Raw genomic sequence first — 17,181 nt, 5'->3', positions numbered from 1 at the left:
GCGTGCGCCACCACCGCCCGGCTGTCTTTCAGGGAAATTTAACACAGAAGATTTTGCAGTTTAAGAATTGTGAGCCTTTTACAACCAAATTGGATAAAGAGTTTCTAATTTTCAAATATAGTTAATACTATAAATGTATTTAATTCTTTAATTGTTCTGAAGATAGCTTAGAATTTACATATTATTTGCCCAGTGTTGACTATTCATTGTATTGTGAAGCATGAAAGTGTCAGAGGTATAGTGTCAAACAACCGAAAACTTAACAAGGCTTACCTTCTGAGATAGATTTCTTTATTTAGTTATGGTTGTAATAAGCAAACATTGGGGCTAGAGAGATGGCTCAGAGGTTAATGGCACTGACTGCTTTTCTAAAGGACCCGGGTTCACAGACAAATATAAAAGAGGGAAATAAAATTTAAAACATTTAAAAAATAAAAGGAAATACCATAGACTTTGGCTTATAAACAGCAGACATTTATTTCTCAGAGTTCTGGAGACTGGGGAGTCCAAGATCAAAGCGTAGACAGATTCAGTGTTTAGTGATAACCCTCTTTCTGGCTCCTAGACATATCCTTTTACTATGTATGTTCTTAAATGGGAGACAGAGATGACAGCTTTCTGTAGGGTTCTGATAAAAGGACACTAATCCCATCTTTTTTTATTTTTCCACTCTTATGACCTAATTACTTTCCAAAGGCCTCCCATTTCCTCTTATCATTATTAGGATTACCATTTCCTCATGAAGTTTGAATGAGACATACACATTGAGTTTACAACATTTCTTTACCAGATCTGTTGTCATTTGAAATACAATTTGTTATTCTTTTGTTATATTGACAGGTGTCTAGAATTTCTAGTTAGCCAACTTCAAAAAAACATTTTTATTAATTTACCCCCAGCCCCTGATCAAACTTTCCCCAAACTTTCTTTAAGACTAGTAAATATTTTAGGTTCTTTAGGTTAGATGCTTTGTTAAAGCTATTCATCTGTTTCACTGAAAAAGCAGCCATAGATAATATGTAGCTGAATGAATATGATTGTATTCCACTGGGCCTTATTTACAAACCCAGGCAGCCGGCCAGATTGGACCCAGAAGGTATCTATAGTTTTCTGTTCTTGATTTACACTATATCTCTGTGTTAGTAGTAGGTAGTACAATGCCTGGGACTTTTTATTCCATCACTATTTATTGAACAAATAGATATTATTTAAAGAACATATTTAAAATGACATATTTTTGTATAGAATACATATTCTGATTTTTTTTGCCTTACTTTCTGTTTTTCCTATTCATCCTTTTAACTTTAGAACTAAATGTAGGCAATTTTTAGTTTCTGTTGAAATCAGTAGATTTTGATACTAGAACTATAGTGAAATAAGCCAAATAGATTAACTGGTAAATAGATAAGCAAACTGTGTTGTTTTCATTTAATAGAATGCTACCTACCAGAAAAAAGGGAGACACCATTTATATGTCTGATAACATGGTTGTCTCAGTTAGTTACATGATACTGAGTAAAAGATGACACCCATATACACTGTGATTTTTTTTCTTCCCTTTTTAAAGACAGGTCTCACTATATTGCCCCAGGTTTGAACTTGAATAGCTAGGGTTACAGGTGTGTGCCACCACATTTGGCTAATTGCAATTAGGTGATATTCTAGGAAAGGCAAAATGGTATATAGTAGTTTGTACAGTTGACTCCTGAAGGGTACAGGAGGATCTTAATGGGATGCTGGAAACATTTTCTTTATTATAGCTACATGGTATATATTAGTCAAACCCATCAAATCACAAACTGAAAGCTAGTCCTGTTCTGTGTAAATTATGTCACAGTAAAGCTTCAAGAAACTAACTAGAATTAATGGTATTTACTTTTTTTTTTTTTAAATTACAGAGACACAGTTAAGTTCCCCTGAGCCCCTTGACCTCAATAGAGAAGACTCTCCTGATAGCAGCGAGGTCCCCATTGAAGTAAGACGGACAGTGAGTGATAAGCAGGTGAATTAATACTCTTCTCCATGATTTTCTTCATTAATTTTTATGCTGTCGGTCTTTGTGATACAGTGTTCACCTCAGTCTGAAAGATTTTGGTGGTAGAGTTTTAGTTTTGGGAGGGGGCAATTAGAGAGAAATTTTTATAGTTGAAATTATCATTTCAGCACTGTTTATAAAAATATCACCTTTTTTGTTTATTTTGATTTTTGAGATAGGGTCTCTCTACATAGCTCTGGCTGTCCTAGAACTCACTATGTAGACCAGGCTGGCCTCAAACTCATAGACATCCACTTGCGTCTGCTTCCTGAGTGCTGGGGTTAAAGTTGTGCACCACCACACCCGGCCACTTAACCATTTCTTTTACTGTTTCTGTTAGAGAAAGATTTAGAATGTTTACATGATTTGCTCTAGTTGATGTTACTATTAATTATAGAACTAGAACCTGAACATAGCTTTGTCTCTAAATCTATAGAGACATTTTCTATTATATACAAATAAGTAGAAGAAATAAATGGGGTGGGGGCAGGTAATCACTGTGTAGCATAAACATATTGTTCAACCTTATTTTATAAATGTTATCAGAAATACAAAGGGAAGACAAATACATGAATCTCTGTTTACTGTCCCTGACTACACATGCTTGACCATAGCCATACAGTTGAGATTCTTAGAGTAACCTAAGCATGGTAAGACAGCCCTTTAATCCTAGCATTAGAGACGCAAACATAGGTGTATCTCTTGAGTTTGAGGCCAGTCTGATCTACATAGTGAGTTTCAGGACAGCTAGGGCTATACAGAAACTGTGTCTCAAAAAAAAAAATCATAGAGTGTATTTTTTATTTTGAGTGCATTTATTTGTGTATGCTCATGTTGAGACCAGAGGTTGATACCTTCCTCAGCCAAGTTCCACCTTACCTTTTTGAAATAGTCTCTCACTGAATCTGGAGCGCACTGTTTTGACTAATCTGGCTGGTCAGCAAGCCCCTGGGTTCTTCAGATTTCTGCTTCTTGCTTCTCTGTTTCCCTTCCCCATCCCCCTAGTGCAGGAGTTACAGGTGTGCACAACTGGCTTTTCTGTAATTGTTCAGTATCTAAACTCAGGTCTTTAGACTTGAGTAAAAGCACTTTACTACTGAGCCATCTCTCCAGCCCCTTTATTGTATGTATTTTTCATTTTACATTTAACTAAGTAATTTCCTGGAATTCTGTTGCTGTAAAAAGCAGTTTGAGGATTGAATAAATTCTTACAGAAATAAAAATTTTGCTCGTATTTATGTTTATGGTCCTGAACACTTTAAAGAAACTTAATTTTCTCATTCCTTTTTAACTGTAAAGGGTTTTTTGGAAACAATTTTCACAGTAGATTTTAGGTTCTTTCCTAGTTTCTACACTGCAGGTAATTGGCTAGAAACTGCTTTCATGAATCATACACAGGTTTCTTGGAACGTGGTGTGTCACAAATGACAGGTTGGGATTTCCTCATGCCAGTATAGGAAAAATTAGCCTCTGTAGCACTGAGGTTAGATTCTACTAGATAATATCAAAATGACCATTGGGTTTTTCTTCCCAGGGAAGATACAGAACCTTCTAAATGGGAATCAGGGAACAGAGTATTGGCAATATAGTTATCCTAACATGCAGAAGAAACCCTACAAGCCTTTAGTTATCAAGGATGTTTTTTTCTTTTTTAGAATTTATTTATTTATTTTATTTGCACTGGTGTTTTGCCTACATATATGTCTGTGTGAGGTTGTCAGATCTTGGAGTTACAGTCAGTTGTTAGCTGTCATGTGTGTGCTGAGAATTGAATCCCTGTCCTCTGGAAGAGCAATCAGTGAGTGCTCTTAACCCCTGAGCCATCTTTCCAACCCTCAAAGGTGCTTTCTTACCATGACTACAAAGGATACTGTTCTTGGGGCCAAAGAACATAAGCCCCATTTGGAAATTATAATGTGCATTCTGCACTGCTACCTAGCAAATGAGTGCTTTTCACTGTTGCTATTTGACTATGTCTGCTTATGCTTCTAAGTAATCTTGGAGGTTTCTTGGGATCTATCTGCCTCTGCCTCTTGAGTGCTGCTATTAAAGCCATGTACCATACCTTGTTTTTTGAGAAGGTTCTTTCATAGGCCTGGAGTTTGTCAATTTTATAGGCTGGTTACTGAGCCTTAGATATTTGCCTGTCTCTGTCTCCCCAGTGCTGAGATTGCAAACATGTACCACCATGTTCTTCTGGGTGCTGAGGATCAAACGGAGATTCTTTTAGTTGAGACAGGGTTTCTCTGTGTAACCCTAGCTAAACTGGAACTTGCTCTGTAGACCAGACTAGTCTTGAACTCAGAGATCCCGTCCCCCTCTGCCTCCTGAGTGCTGGGATTAAAGGCATGCACCACCACCATCTGGCTCCTCAAATTCATTTTTAAAAGATGGGTTTCTTAGAATATTAAATTAGACAGAATATAAAACATATAACTGACCTGGCATAAGTAGAAGTATGCATATAAAAACAGTTTTTCTGCTTTGAAATTTTTGTGACTGTTTAGTGATATTAGCTTGTTAATTGGGGTAACTGCTTGATAGTACTGACTTATGCATATCAACCTTGTTATAACTGTAGTCTCTCTTGATTTGATTTCTTACAGTAGTCAGTTTTCTTTGAAAATGGTAGATTAATGTTTTCTCAATATTGTACTTGAGAATTTTCTTGATGTGCATTGTTATAGATATTCTGTTCTCAGGTGAGATAAGAGAAGTTGTTCCAAACCAAACAGTTTAGTATTTATTTGAATAGAATCGTATAGAGCCTAGTGTGGTGGCACACACCTTTAACCTCAGCATTTGGGAAGAAGAGGCAGCAGATCTCTGAGTTCAAAGTAGTCTACATAGTGAGTTCCAGGACAGCCAGTGCTATGTAGGGTGATCCTGTTTCGAAAAAACACTCCTTCCCACAAAAAGTCTTTTGGTAAGAAGGATCAAAATGAACAACTTTCTAGCCGGGCGGTGATGGCGCATGCCTTTAATCCCAGCACTCGGGAGGCAGAGGCAGGCGGATCTCTGTGAGTTCGAGACCAGCCTGGTCTACAGAGCTAGTTCCAGGACAGGCTCCAAAGCCACAGAGAAACCCTGTCTGGAAAAAAAAAAGAGCAACTTTCTAAACTACTTATAAGCCAGGTAGGGGAGGGTGAAGAACTTGGTGATTTATAGGGTGTGTCTTTATTTTCACTGGGCTTATTTGTTGAGGTGGCATTTTTTTTTTTGAGGTTAGAAGTTTAGGCTACAATTGTTTGCCATTTTTTTGACATAGTGACATGATATTGTCATTTATAAAATGTATTAGTTGGCATCCAAAGCTCACCTGGGATGTGGTCTGATTGTATCAGACTTTTCTTTTGGGCCACCAACCCAGCTCCTAAATCATGACATAGAGACTTATTATTATGAGTGCTCAGCTTTATCTTTTGCTTATCCCATTAGCTCTTAAAATTTGTATTAACCTGTTTCTCTTCATCTACATTTTGCCTCTGGACTTTTTTACCTTTCTTTCTGTGTGTCCTACTCCATATCTGACTGGTTGGTGACTGGTTGGTTGGCTACACGTCTCTCTCTTGAGCCTAGATTCCTCCTGCTACTTATTCTTTCTGCTTGCCAGCCCCACATATCTCTTTACTGCCTAGCTATTGGCCATTCAGCTTTTTATTAGACAAATCAGGTGCCTTAGGCAGGCAAAGCAACACATCTTTACATTGTTAAACAAATACAGCATCAACAAATGTAACACACTTTACATAAAGTAATAATTTACAACATAAACAAATTTAACATCTTTGCCAAGTTAAAGTAATATTCCCCAATACCTGAGAGCCAAAGATTGGACATACCTACAAGGGATTACAATTCTGTGTCTGAGTACCACTTTTGATATCTCATTGTGTAGTATTTTTTACTTATTTATTTTACACAGTGTGTGTGTGTGTGTGTGTGTGTGTGTGTGTGTGTGTGTGTGTGTGTATGAAGGTCAGGAAAACAACTTGCTGGAGGTAGTTCCCTCAATCTATGTAGATTTTAGAGGTGGAACTCAAAAAAGTCATCAGAGTTGGCATCAAACACCTTTTACCCATTAAGCCATCTTGCCTGTATGATATTTTAAAACAGTAGAAACAGCTCTGTAGACACCAAATCTGATGAGCTATACAGCCCTAATAAAAGCTGCTTTACTCATGTTTTTTGCCTTGTAATTCCTTCCTACTAGTTAATATTTAAACAGACCATTTTGGTGATATTGGGGAAAAATGTCTTTTATCTCAACTGACACAGCTGTGTCACTTGAGAGGAGAAAACCTCAATTAAGAAAATGTCTCCAGGGGGCTGGAGAGATGGCTCAGTGGTTAAGAGCATTGTCTGCTCTTCCAAAGGTCCTGAGTTCGATTCCCAGCAACCACATGGTGGCTCACAACCATCTGTAATGGGGTCTGGTGCCCTCTTCTGGCCTGCAGGCATACACACAGATGGAATATTGTATACATAATAAATAAATATTAAAAAAAAAAAGAAAATGTCTCCAGAAGACCAGCCTGTAGGCAAGCCTATAGGGCATTTTCTTAATTAGTAATTGATGTGGGAGGGCCAACCCTTTCTGGGTGGTTTCAGCTCTAGGCTGGTGGTCCTGGATTCTATAGCAAAGAAGACTGAGCAAGTCATGATTGAAAGCCAGTAAGCAGCACCACTCCATGGCCTCAGCATCAGGCTCCTGCCTCCAAGTTCCTGCCGTGACTGTCTTTGATAAAGAACTGTGATGTGGGATTATATGCAATAAACCCTTTCTTTCCCAAGTTGCTGATGTAGGAGTGTCTTCTATCTATCTGTTGCTTTCATTGGTTAATTAATAAAGAAAACTGCTTGGCCTGATAGGTCAGAACATAGGTAGGTGGGGAAGACAGAACAGAATGCTGGGAAGAAGGGAATGAGGCAGGTGCCTCAGGCAGTCGCCATGATTTTCCCCAAGACGGACATAGGCTAGAATCTTTCCCAGTAAGCCTCGTGGTGCTACACAGATTATTAGAAATGGGTTAAGCAAGATGTGAGAATTAGCCAATAAGAGGCTGAAACTAATGGGCCAGACAGTGTTTAAATGAATAGTTTTCAAGTAATTATTCTGGGGCTAAGCTAGCTGTGTGGGAGCTGGGTGGGATGAAAAGCAGGCCTGCCCGCTGCTCACCTTATCACTACAAGTTGCTTTTGGTCATGGTGTTTCATCACAGCCAGAGAACCCCTAACTAAGACAGCCAGCCTGCCTGGAATATGAAGTATGGTAGACAAGAGAGACCTAACCTCAACAAAGTGGAAGGAGAGAACCAACTCCCAAACTTCTACATGCTTACTGTGTTGTATATACATAAACATGTACACACACGATAAACCAGCCAAAACTACACACACACACACACAGACACACACATACACACACACACACACAAATTTAAAATTGCCTGTGCAAGATAATGGCAACTATAGAAGCAAGAGAAAAGACTTAAAAGAGGCTTTAATAGAAATTAGTTATTGTCTTAACTGATAATTTCTTTAGGCGTTTAAATACTTAAGTCTTTGCTTTTTAGTCCTTGGTTTTTGAATCTGGTATAAACTGATAGGTATTCTTTCTTTGAAAGTAAATGAAATGCAGATGGGTCTTGTTCTTTGGGGGAATAGACATAAACTAACAGTTACTTAGAGTTGCTGTTTGCCATGCTCTTTAGGTTGGTGATAGAGAAAATGGTGAGAAAGCAATTCCCACTCCTGCATTCTCGTCTAGTACCCTGGTGTCCTGTCCACTGTGTGACCAAGACTTTCCTCCCACAAAGATTGAACAACATGCCATGTACTGCAATGGTCTGATGGAGCAGGAAACAGGTAAAACCTCACCAGAGTGACCTTTTTGTTATTTTGAGACAGGGTTTTACCATGTAGCCTTGACTGGCCTGGAACTCATGATATAAACCACACTGCTCTTGAACTTGAAGAGATCCTTCTGCCTCTGCCTTCTGATGCTAGGGTTAAAGATATGCACCACCATACCCAGCTGACAGTGTAACTCTTAACTTTTTTTCACAGTACTTTTGTAATTTTGTATAATATAGTGCAGGAAAAATAGCTCTATCTTCAAAGTTGCTGTTTCTAAATAATTAGTTTCTAGTTCATTCAGGTCCTTTGTCCTTAGTATGTATAGTACCTTGTACCAAGTTCCTCAGGAAAAGGGAAAGGGGAAAAAAAAGACCTTTCCTCTTAATGTTCCATTTGCTCTTTACTGTGCTTACTGAAAAGCTAATGCAATGCAGTAAACCTTGCTTTTCAGTTTATATATTTAAATATTGAGACTCCTAAGCAACTTGAAAAACTTAAGTTCTAGCGTAGTCCGTTTTTTATTTAAAAGAATGTTTTGTGGTTTATACTGATAGACATTCCACTTAGAGACAACTGTTAAAACTATCCCTAATTTATATTTCTGTTCCATATATCTTTGCTGGGTTAAGCCAAAACTACTGGTAACCCCTTCAAAGAGTATACCAAAGCCATAGTTTTGATACAGTGTGAGATGTTGACCAAGGTAATATTCTTGTAAATCATATCCCTTAATTTACTATCCAGAATCTGCCTTTCTGTCTGTGATTTTAATCTTTAAGTTGATTAGTGTTAGCATAGCTAGAGCTCCGTGATCCACCATTCAAATGAAATGTAAGCCTTAGGTAATTGGAAGTGTTGTGACCTTCTTAATGCCAATTGATTTTTAAAACTTAGATGTATCTAAATCTGAAATTGTATATTAGTAAAGTATTTTATAAGTTAAAATTGCCAGAAAGGACCACTTGGCTCATCTACAATGGTTGTACATGAGTTGTACAACCCCTAAAGGCTCAGGAAGTGCTCATCCTAAAAGATGACTGGAGTAGACTAGTATTCTGCTGGATTTCTCCACTTACCACCCATGTCATATATGTCAGAGAGCTCAAGCAGGTGAAATGGCTCCGTGGGTCAAGGCACCAAACCTGATGACCTAATTCTGACTCCTGGATCCCGCACGTATAGAGGCTAGAAGAGGACATTGAGTGTCCTCCTCTAATATTTTCCATCTGTTCTTTGGGGCAGGGTCTCTCTGAACATTGGGCTCACATTTTTCTCAGCTAGACTAGACTTCAGCAAGCTCCACTGATCCTCTTGTCTTCACTCTGCTCAGAGGTGGGGTTACAGGTTTGTATGGGATGCCCAGCTTCTCTAGGATCCAAATTCTGCTTTCATGATTGTTCATGAAACATGAACAATCACCATGCCCCGGAACACGCTTTTAAAAAAATTTGTGGTAAGCCTTTATGTGGGTTACCAGAGAAGTTTTAAAACAGATTTCTGATACCAAGAGGTTTATGAACTTATTTGGGAAAGTAAATTTTTACTCAGGAAAGTAATTGCAGTTGTTTAGAGTACATGGCTTGTATATACCTAAGTGAATATCCCTGCAAATGAGTACAGTGCGGGAGAGAAGGGCAGTGACTTATCATATTAGATAGGCTGGGGTTTAGTCTGCTTTGTGAAAGGTGTCATTGTAGGAGACTTTGGAGCAGGGAATGAATGTGGGATTCCTCTTTGTATGCTATGAATACCATTGGTTAATAAAGAAGCTGCTTTGGGCCTATTGCAGTGCAGAATAGAGAAAGACCAGTATTCCAAGCAGGTAGAGGAGGAGACAGGGAGACACCATGTAGCTGCTGGAGGAGAAAGATGCCCACACGCTGGTACCAGTAAACCGTGAGCCTCGTGGTAAAATATAAAATAACAGAAAGGGTTAATTTAAGATGTAAGAGTTAGTTAAAATACACTTAAGCTATTGGACAAACAGTATTGCAATTAATAGTTTCTGTGTGATTATTTCGGGTCTGGGAGGCCGGGAAATGAATAAACATCCTCCATCTACAGGGGATTCTCACTGGAGCCATCCCACAGTTTTCTCACTCCTGTTTTTTCTTGGGAACAATGTCAGGACTTAGGTAGGTTGGGGAAGTGAAAAATTATGTGAAACACTTACTAGTGTATGTGGCCTTTTCTTGATCCTTGGCTTAGTTTCCATCAACTTGCCTGTGCCCACATCTTCCTTAAAGATGGAAATTAGTGATTGTTTTTTGTTCCTCTCAACATAATTTCTAAATCTTGGATAGCAGGCTTTTCATACTGTAAAGGAAAAGTTTCCCATCTTGAAAATGGGAATAAGCCACATAATGGAGCCTGGAGACAATTTGTCTAATTCCTGGGGAGCAGAGGAAGAATGTTCTTACCTCTCAGAGTTAAGTACCAAGGTTTCTCCCTCCTTTCTGTTTCTCTCTGATGCTGATCCTAGACATGCTTGGTTTGGCTGTGTAACAGGAATAGTAATTAGCATCATTTACATGGAATGTCTACCATTTATGCCTAGTTACCGTGCAGTATAATAACAGTTATTCATGTCATTAAAGATCTGTCTGATTAACTTTGCTGTAAGTTTTATTTGATTACAATACATTGTGGTTGCCGGGCGGTGGTGGCGCACGCCTTTAATCCCAGCACTTGGGAGGCAGAGGCAGGCGGATCTCTGTGAGTTCGAGGCCAGCCTGGTCTACAAGAGCTAGTGCCAGGACAGGCTCTAAAGCTACAGAGAAACCCTGTCTCGAAAAAAAAAAAAATACAATACATTGTGGTTAAACTGACTTGTGTGCTCAGTTTATTTTAGTGACATGGCTATCTGATCAGAACTATAAAAAAGTAAAATGTTCTTTAAAAGGATTGTTTGCAGGAGATAAGACTCACTATGTTGATCCAGACTAGAACAAAAGCAAGCTGCCTTTATATTTATTTTCTGGAAAACACATTGAAGATCATTTTTATGTAAACACTTAGGAAAAATAAAGCTCCCTACTTAATTATTTAACAATAATGTATATCTGATACATGAAATTAATATAAAAAGTCACTACTCTCATGGAGTGTACACTCCAGTGATGGAAGATAAACCAGAAAAAGAGTAAGGAAGCAATACGTCAAGTGGTAATAAATTCTTAAAATCTATTTTGTGTGGATGTGCATATGCACATGTGTGTGCATATGTATGGAGGCCATAGGTCATCCTCAAGTATTATTCCTTGGGAGCCATCTACTTTGTTTTTTTGAGACAGGGTCTCTCTCTGGGGCTTGACGGTTAAGGCTAGACTGGCTAGCCAGTAAGCTCCAGGAGTCCGCCTGTCTCCACCTTCCTCGTGCTAGGATTATAAGCATATATCATCATGCTCAACTTTTTTATGTGGGTTCTAGGGATTAGACTCATGTTCTTATACTTGTGTGGCATTTAATTGCTTAAACTGTCTCTCTAGACTGGTGATAAATATTTTAGGAGAAAAAAAGTACAAAGCACAAGAAGGGAATAGAGAGTACTGATATGTAACAATTTTAAACAGTTGTCAGGAAGGTCCCATTTAAGATGGTGGCATTTAGGGCTGGAGAGGTAGCTCAGCAGTTAGGAACATCTGCTATTCTTTCAGAGGTGTAGTGATACTTTGTGGTTTTAACAAACAAAGCTTGCCTGAAGACCAGGGTGCAGAGCTAAACCGCTAAAGGCCAGGGAGTGGTGGCACACACCTTTAATCCCAGAACTCGGGAAACGCGGCAGAGGGATCTTTGAGTTCAGGGCTACCCTGGGCTACACAGGATTAAATCTGTCTAAAAGAGAAACAGATCTCACAAAAAGTACTTGGGATTCCACACCTTTAATCCCAGCACTAGGGAGGTGGAGAGAGGAGTATAAGGTGGGAGGAGCTGGAGCTCAGTGCAGTCTGAGGCAGTCAGTTTGAAGATGCAGTCTGAGGACAGGATCTCCCTTTCTGTCCGAGCATTGGTAGAGGTGAGAACTGTTGGAACCCACAAGACTAGACAGTAAATGCACAGTTGATAGATTCATAAAGGCAGACCCACAAGTGTACAACTTATGCGACAACCTGTTTTCCAGAGCTGCAAAAATACTTGTCATTTGGAAAAGTTACTGTCATATCTGTAAAAACCTTGTGAAGCTATGATTCTTCCCTTCAAAATGGGGTTCATTCCCAAAACACCTCAGCAATGTGACTCTTGCACAGGCAACAGAATGACCTTGCTCCATTCCGCCACACCACGAGACCTTAGACTGATAACACCCACTCTTTGTTCTAACAGTCAAATTTACATAGAGTCAATCCCACAAAATTACCTGCTAACAGACAACATGAAAATTTCTATAGAAAACAGGCACTGAGCAGGAAGGCAGCATGCCCCACCTTTGCTAACAAACAAATATGGGCATCTCCAAAACTGGTTGTCACCAAAGAGATTGGATGAGGAGAATGGATGAATCCAAGATGCAGGAATGTTGGGTAACTTTATCAGACAGTTTGAAATGTCAGGTACTTCCCCTTGCTAGCTCTTCCCTGGGCCGGGCCACCTGTTCTGGAGTATTGCTTGTCAGATTCTACCTGCCCTCTTTGTGATTTCGATGTGCATATTATCATTGTCCTTGCCTATGGAATTTTCCAACTGTGTCTGTAAAAACTAGAAACCTCAAGGAGATCACATCACCCCTTATTTTCCCCTTACTCTTCTCCTTGCTACTTCTTCTACTTCTTCCCTTTACTCTCCTTCTTTTCCTTATTCTTCCCTTTACTCTTCCTCTCCTCTGTGCCCCCTTCACTTCACTTTCTCCCCTTGCATGAAAAATAAAGAAGATGCAGAGGTAATGTACTTGAGTTAATTTTTTTGCCCTTAGATCGTCACTTGTCATAGACACCCAATTCTGAGCCCTGAGTGGGTACTGAGGCTGGTACTCAAGGCCCTCGATAGAGAACTCTCTGGTGGCTGGCTGCATTGCTTCTCTAATCTCTCAGCTTTCACCCTCTAATATCTGACTCTGAGTTTTTATTACTAAGATCAATTAGAATTCATGGTACACAGAGGACTTGTGTTTAATTCCCAGTGCCCACATGGTGGCTTATAACCATCTAACTCCAGTTTTAGACAGTGTGTCTTAACACTGTCTTCTGATCTCTGAAGTCACATGCATACATTCAGGCAATAATTCTTTCACGTAAAATAAAGAAAAATATAAAAAAGAAGGTGGCATTTGAGTAGAGACCTAAAAGAAGTGAGGGAGTTTTAAAGTGAGAAAGTGTGTTAGTCAGAGATCTCTGGAGTAATAGCAGAAGGTATAGAGTGAATCTATATATAAAGGGGATTTTGTGGAATGCCTTATAGGCTGAAGTTCATCTAATTCAACAATGGCTGGCTGTGAGTGGAAGTCCAGGATTCATTACTTGCTCAGACAACAAAACTGATTGACTCAGCTGGTCTTCAGTATATACTGGAATCCCAAAGAAGTAGGCTCTTATTTCAGTGCATGAATGGATGTGCTAGCAAGGCAAGGACAAGCAGGCAAAGAGCAAAAACTTCCTTCTTTTATGTCCTTATTGTAAAATGTGCTTGAAACTGGGTGAGGTTAACATAAGACAATTAAAGGGAATTAGAAACTCTGAACCTCTGAAGATACACCTGAAACCTGTTAGTCCTGGACTATGAAGCCTGTTAAAGAGGTACACCTGTCTGTATTTTAGAAGGAAACTTCATAAATGCCATGGATGAAGTAATAAGTTAATAGTACCTTAAATTATCAAATGCCACTAGACAGATCTGGGAGGGATAAATCAGCAAAAATGAGACAGCTTTTTAGCTACACAGGCAATCCCAAATCCTCTCCATAGTCCTTGGAGAACAGTAGTTTTAGAAGCAGTACTTGCCATTAGCTGCTGAGTGCAAAAGGCCCAGAAATTTTTCCTGTGGGGGGAAAGCCAAGAATGAATGTTTAAACAGAGGGTGGCAATTTTAAGGATCACTCAGGTTGCTGTAGGACAGTAGATTATTAGAATGGGGGACAAGGGTACAGTGGGGGAACAGAGTTAACATTTTGTTTTGGGCAGAATGATAGAGTGAATGTAATGTTTGCCAGTTAACTAATATTTACCTCTTTTAGAATCAGGTTCCTCATTTATAAAATTAGTCCAACAGTAGGGTCATGAGAATCTGAGTGAGACACTTTATAATGTCATTGGGTAGATATATAAAGCATTATGCCTAGATATTTAATAAATGCTAGCTGCAATTATAAATTACTTCTTCATGTCTAGTATTATTTCTAGGGCCTGTGTTTTGTAATAATTAGATAAGCTGTCAGTTGGGTATAAGTAAGGGGAAGATGGTCATCAAGGCCAAGAGTCAAAGTGGTAAGAATAAGTTAAATTAGAAGTAGTGGTACACACCTTTAATCCCAGCACTTGGGAAATGGAGGCAGGTAGATCTCTGAGTTCAAGGCCAGTCTGGTCTACATAGAGAGTTCCAGGATATCCAGAGCTACATAAACCCTGTCTCATAAAACAAAACAAACAAATAATAATAAGTTAATAAATACATAATAACAGCATTTAGGAAGCTCTAGGCATTAACTATATTTACTTTTTGCCTAGGTAGAGGGTTATAGCATAGAGTTATGATACTGCTTAGAGTTTTTTTCTTTTCCTGGATATCGCCAGAAAAATAATGATGAATAGATAGAGGGATACATTGAAGGAAGTGGAGATCTTTTTTATGATATGCCTTGGTGATAAAGGACTGAGGCTTAGAACAGGCTTGACTTAGGTAATGTTAGCATAAATCAGTAAGGCCTTAGTATCTCTAAGTAGGATTCACTTCTCAAGTTCGACAAAGTTGAACCTTTTCTGTTTTAGATACCTGTTAGTTACTGATCCGAATGTAATTTGTAAAGCTCTCCGATCTTTTTGTATTAGTGTGGTGTTTGTAGTACCCAGAATGATTAGATTAGCTATATTGCTATTAGACTTGTTCTAAAGGGTTAACAGTTTCACTTTATGGGATAGATTTAATAGAAAAAAAGCGTGAATTTAGGAGACAGGGTGATGTGGGAAGATACACAAATAAGAAATAGGCTCTGATCTCATAGAAATCATGCTAAGAAGTGCACATAAATAGCTGTAATACAATGCTAAAAATACTCACAGAGCCTTACAAAGAAGATTCTGTGTTGTTTCAGAGGAAAATGGGATTGAAGACTTAGAAGAAAAGAGCACTAATGTAAGAACATAGATCACTTAAATACAAACACGTAAAACTTGTGCAGAAAAGAGCAACAATTAAATATGGCAGTGTGGGCATTGTGGAAGGCAATAAGAGAATGACACATGTAACTTAAGCTAATGGGAGTTTGTCGTGGGAGGTTTTTTTCAGCTTTGAAAGTTATTTGTATATTTATTTCTGTTTTCTATATTGTGCTTTCTAGGTGCAAGTGTTAAGATACATCTTAGCTGAGAGTGTAGGCAGAAGCAGGAAGACTGCAGGTTTGAAGTCTGGCTGGCCTTGAACCTGTGGCAGTCTTCCTGCCTCAGCTTTCTGAGTGCTAGGATTATAGGCTTGTGCCACTATATAGTTTAAAGTTGTTTGGTATGGAATGATTGGCCAGGTGTATACCTGTAATACTGGTACTTGGAAGGTAGAAGCAGGAGGAACAATAGTTCAGAGTCATCCTTGACTACATAGAGAGATTGAAGAGACCCTACTTCAAATGTGTGTGTGTGTATTTGTATGTATGTATGTGTGTATACACACACAAAGTACATAGTTGTCTGACTGCAGCATATCCACTTAGGATCTCAAGCATCTTTGTTCTTCTCATCTTGTTTTGAATGTTGTAGTTATTCCTTCCTATTCATTGTGTTTTGATATTGAAGAGTCAGTGCTGTGTACCTTTTCTAGGAGAGATGTAAGCAAGCATCTTTTTACCCCAGCTAGGATACCAACAGCAGACCAAAGAAATGATCCCACTCAAGTCTAGTTTGGTGAGCCAGTGAGTTTGAGAGTTACTAAATATGGGCATGAGTGACTCTCAGGCAATTGTATCATGGAACATTTCACAGGAAAATGGATGACCACTCATAGAACCCTCATCCCTGGAGCTCCCTACTCAACTTGTTGGCTGTTTTACCTTGTTTACTATTTACCTAACCTCTGAGAGGGCCTTATAAGTCCTGTACATTTTTGAGCATCCTGTGCCTTTCAGCTTCGTGAGCTTCCCTCCCCCCTCCAAGTGAGAATCACAACACAGCATCCAGGTTTCAGAACTTCTTTTATCAATTTTCTTTGTCCAGATGTGCTTATTCCATCCCTTCTTGAAAAATAAAATAGCTCTTTTAATACCTGAGTTAATACTCAAAAGTATTATGTACAAAAGGAGTATCTGCAGGTAAAACTGTTTTACTTTAGGATCTAGTCACACTTTTTATGATGTTGAGGCTCTATAAATAAGTATCCCATTCCAAAATAGTGTTCACCATGGTTTAAAATTTTTTTTTTTTATGTTACATTTATTTACTAGGGAGAGAAAGGGCCACTGACAACCTCAGTGCAAGTGTGAGGAGAGAAAACAGCTTGGTTCCTTTTTCCCATGTGAGTGTGGAGGATTTAGTACCCACTGATAACGTTATTTAAATTGTTTATCACTGTGGTAATGATGGTTTTTGTGATCCTGCCACTTCTGCATTGATTAGCTGCCATTCTTCTGTAAAGACTTTCCCCTCCCCCTTTACTATTTCTTTTTAATATTGCATGGGCTTATGGATTTATTTTTTGATTTAATATTTCATTTTTAAATGTGTACTAGTTTGATATGTTCCCTTTTCTTCCTCTTCTTCCTCCCTCCCCCTCCCTCCCCCTCCCTTCTTTCTTTTTCTTCCTCCCTTCCCCTCCTCTCCATACCCCCTTTCCCTCCCTCCCTCCCTCCCTCCCTCCCTTCCTTTCTTCCCTTTTTGTTGTTTTGTTTTTTGGAGACAGGGTTTTTCTGTATAACAGCTCTAGTTATCCTGATACTCCCTTTGTAGACCAGACTGGCCTTGAACTCACAGAGATCTATCTGCCTCTGCCTCCCGAGTACTGGGCTATAACGAATTCTTATAAACACATCTCCCAATTTCAGTAATTATCAACATAAGACCAATCTATTTTTATATGTACTTTGATTTTTCACCCCCTTCTCCACTAAAGCATTTTGAAGTAGTTTTTCAGCATAGTTGTTTTTTTTGTTTTTT

General features: G+C 38.8%; 1 protein-coding gene across 6 annotated transcripts in view; it reads left to right on the top strand.

The window, feature by feature from the left end:
* Uimc1 (ubiquitin interaction motif containing 1) overlaps positions 1-17,181 on the top strand; it is an 83,117-nt gene that overhangs the window by 50,301 nt on the left and 15,635 nt on the right. For all 6 annotated transcript variants that reach the window (XM_005355218.2, XM_005355219.3, XM_026783076.1 and 3 more), the window contains 2 exons: positions 1,899-2,002; positions 7,750-7,903. In XM_005355218.2, the coding sequence (XP_005355275.1) occupies positions 1,899-2,002; positions 7,750-7,903 (258 nt within the window). The remainder of the gene's footprint in view (positions 1-1,898; positions 2,003-7,749; positions 7,904-17,181) is intronic.

The sequence above is a fragment of the Microtus ochrogaster genome, chromosome 16 (assembly GCF_000317375.1).
Source record: "Microtus ochrogaster isolate Prairie Vole_2 chromosome 16, MicOch1.0, whole genome shotgun sequence".
Lineage (NCBI taxonomy): Eukaryota > Metazoa > Chordata > Mammalia > Rodentia > Cricetidae > Microtus > Microtus ochrogaster.
The sequence above is the reverse complement of the archived record's forward strand: the minus strand, read 5'-3'. Positions and strand labels throughout refer to the sequence as shown.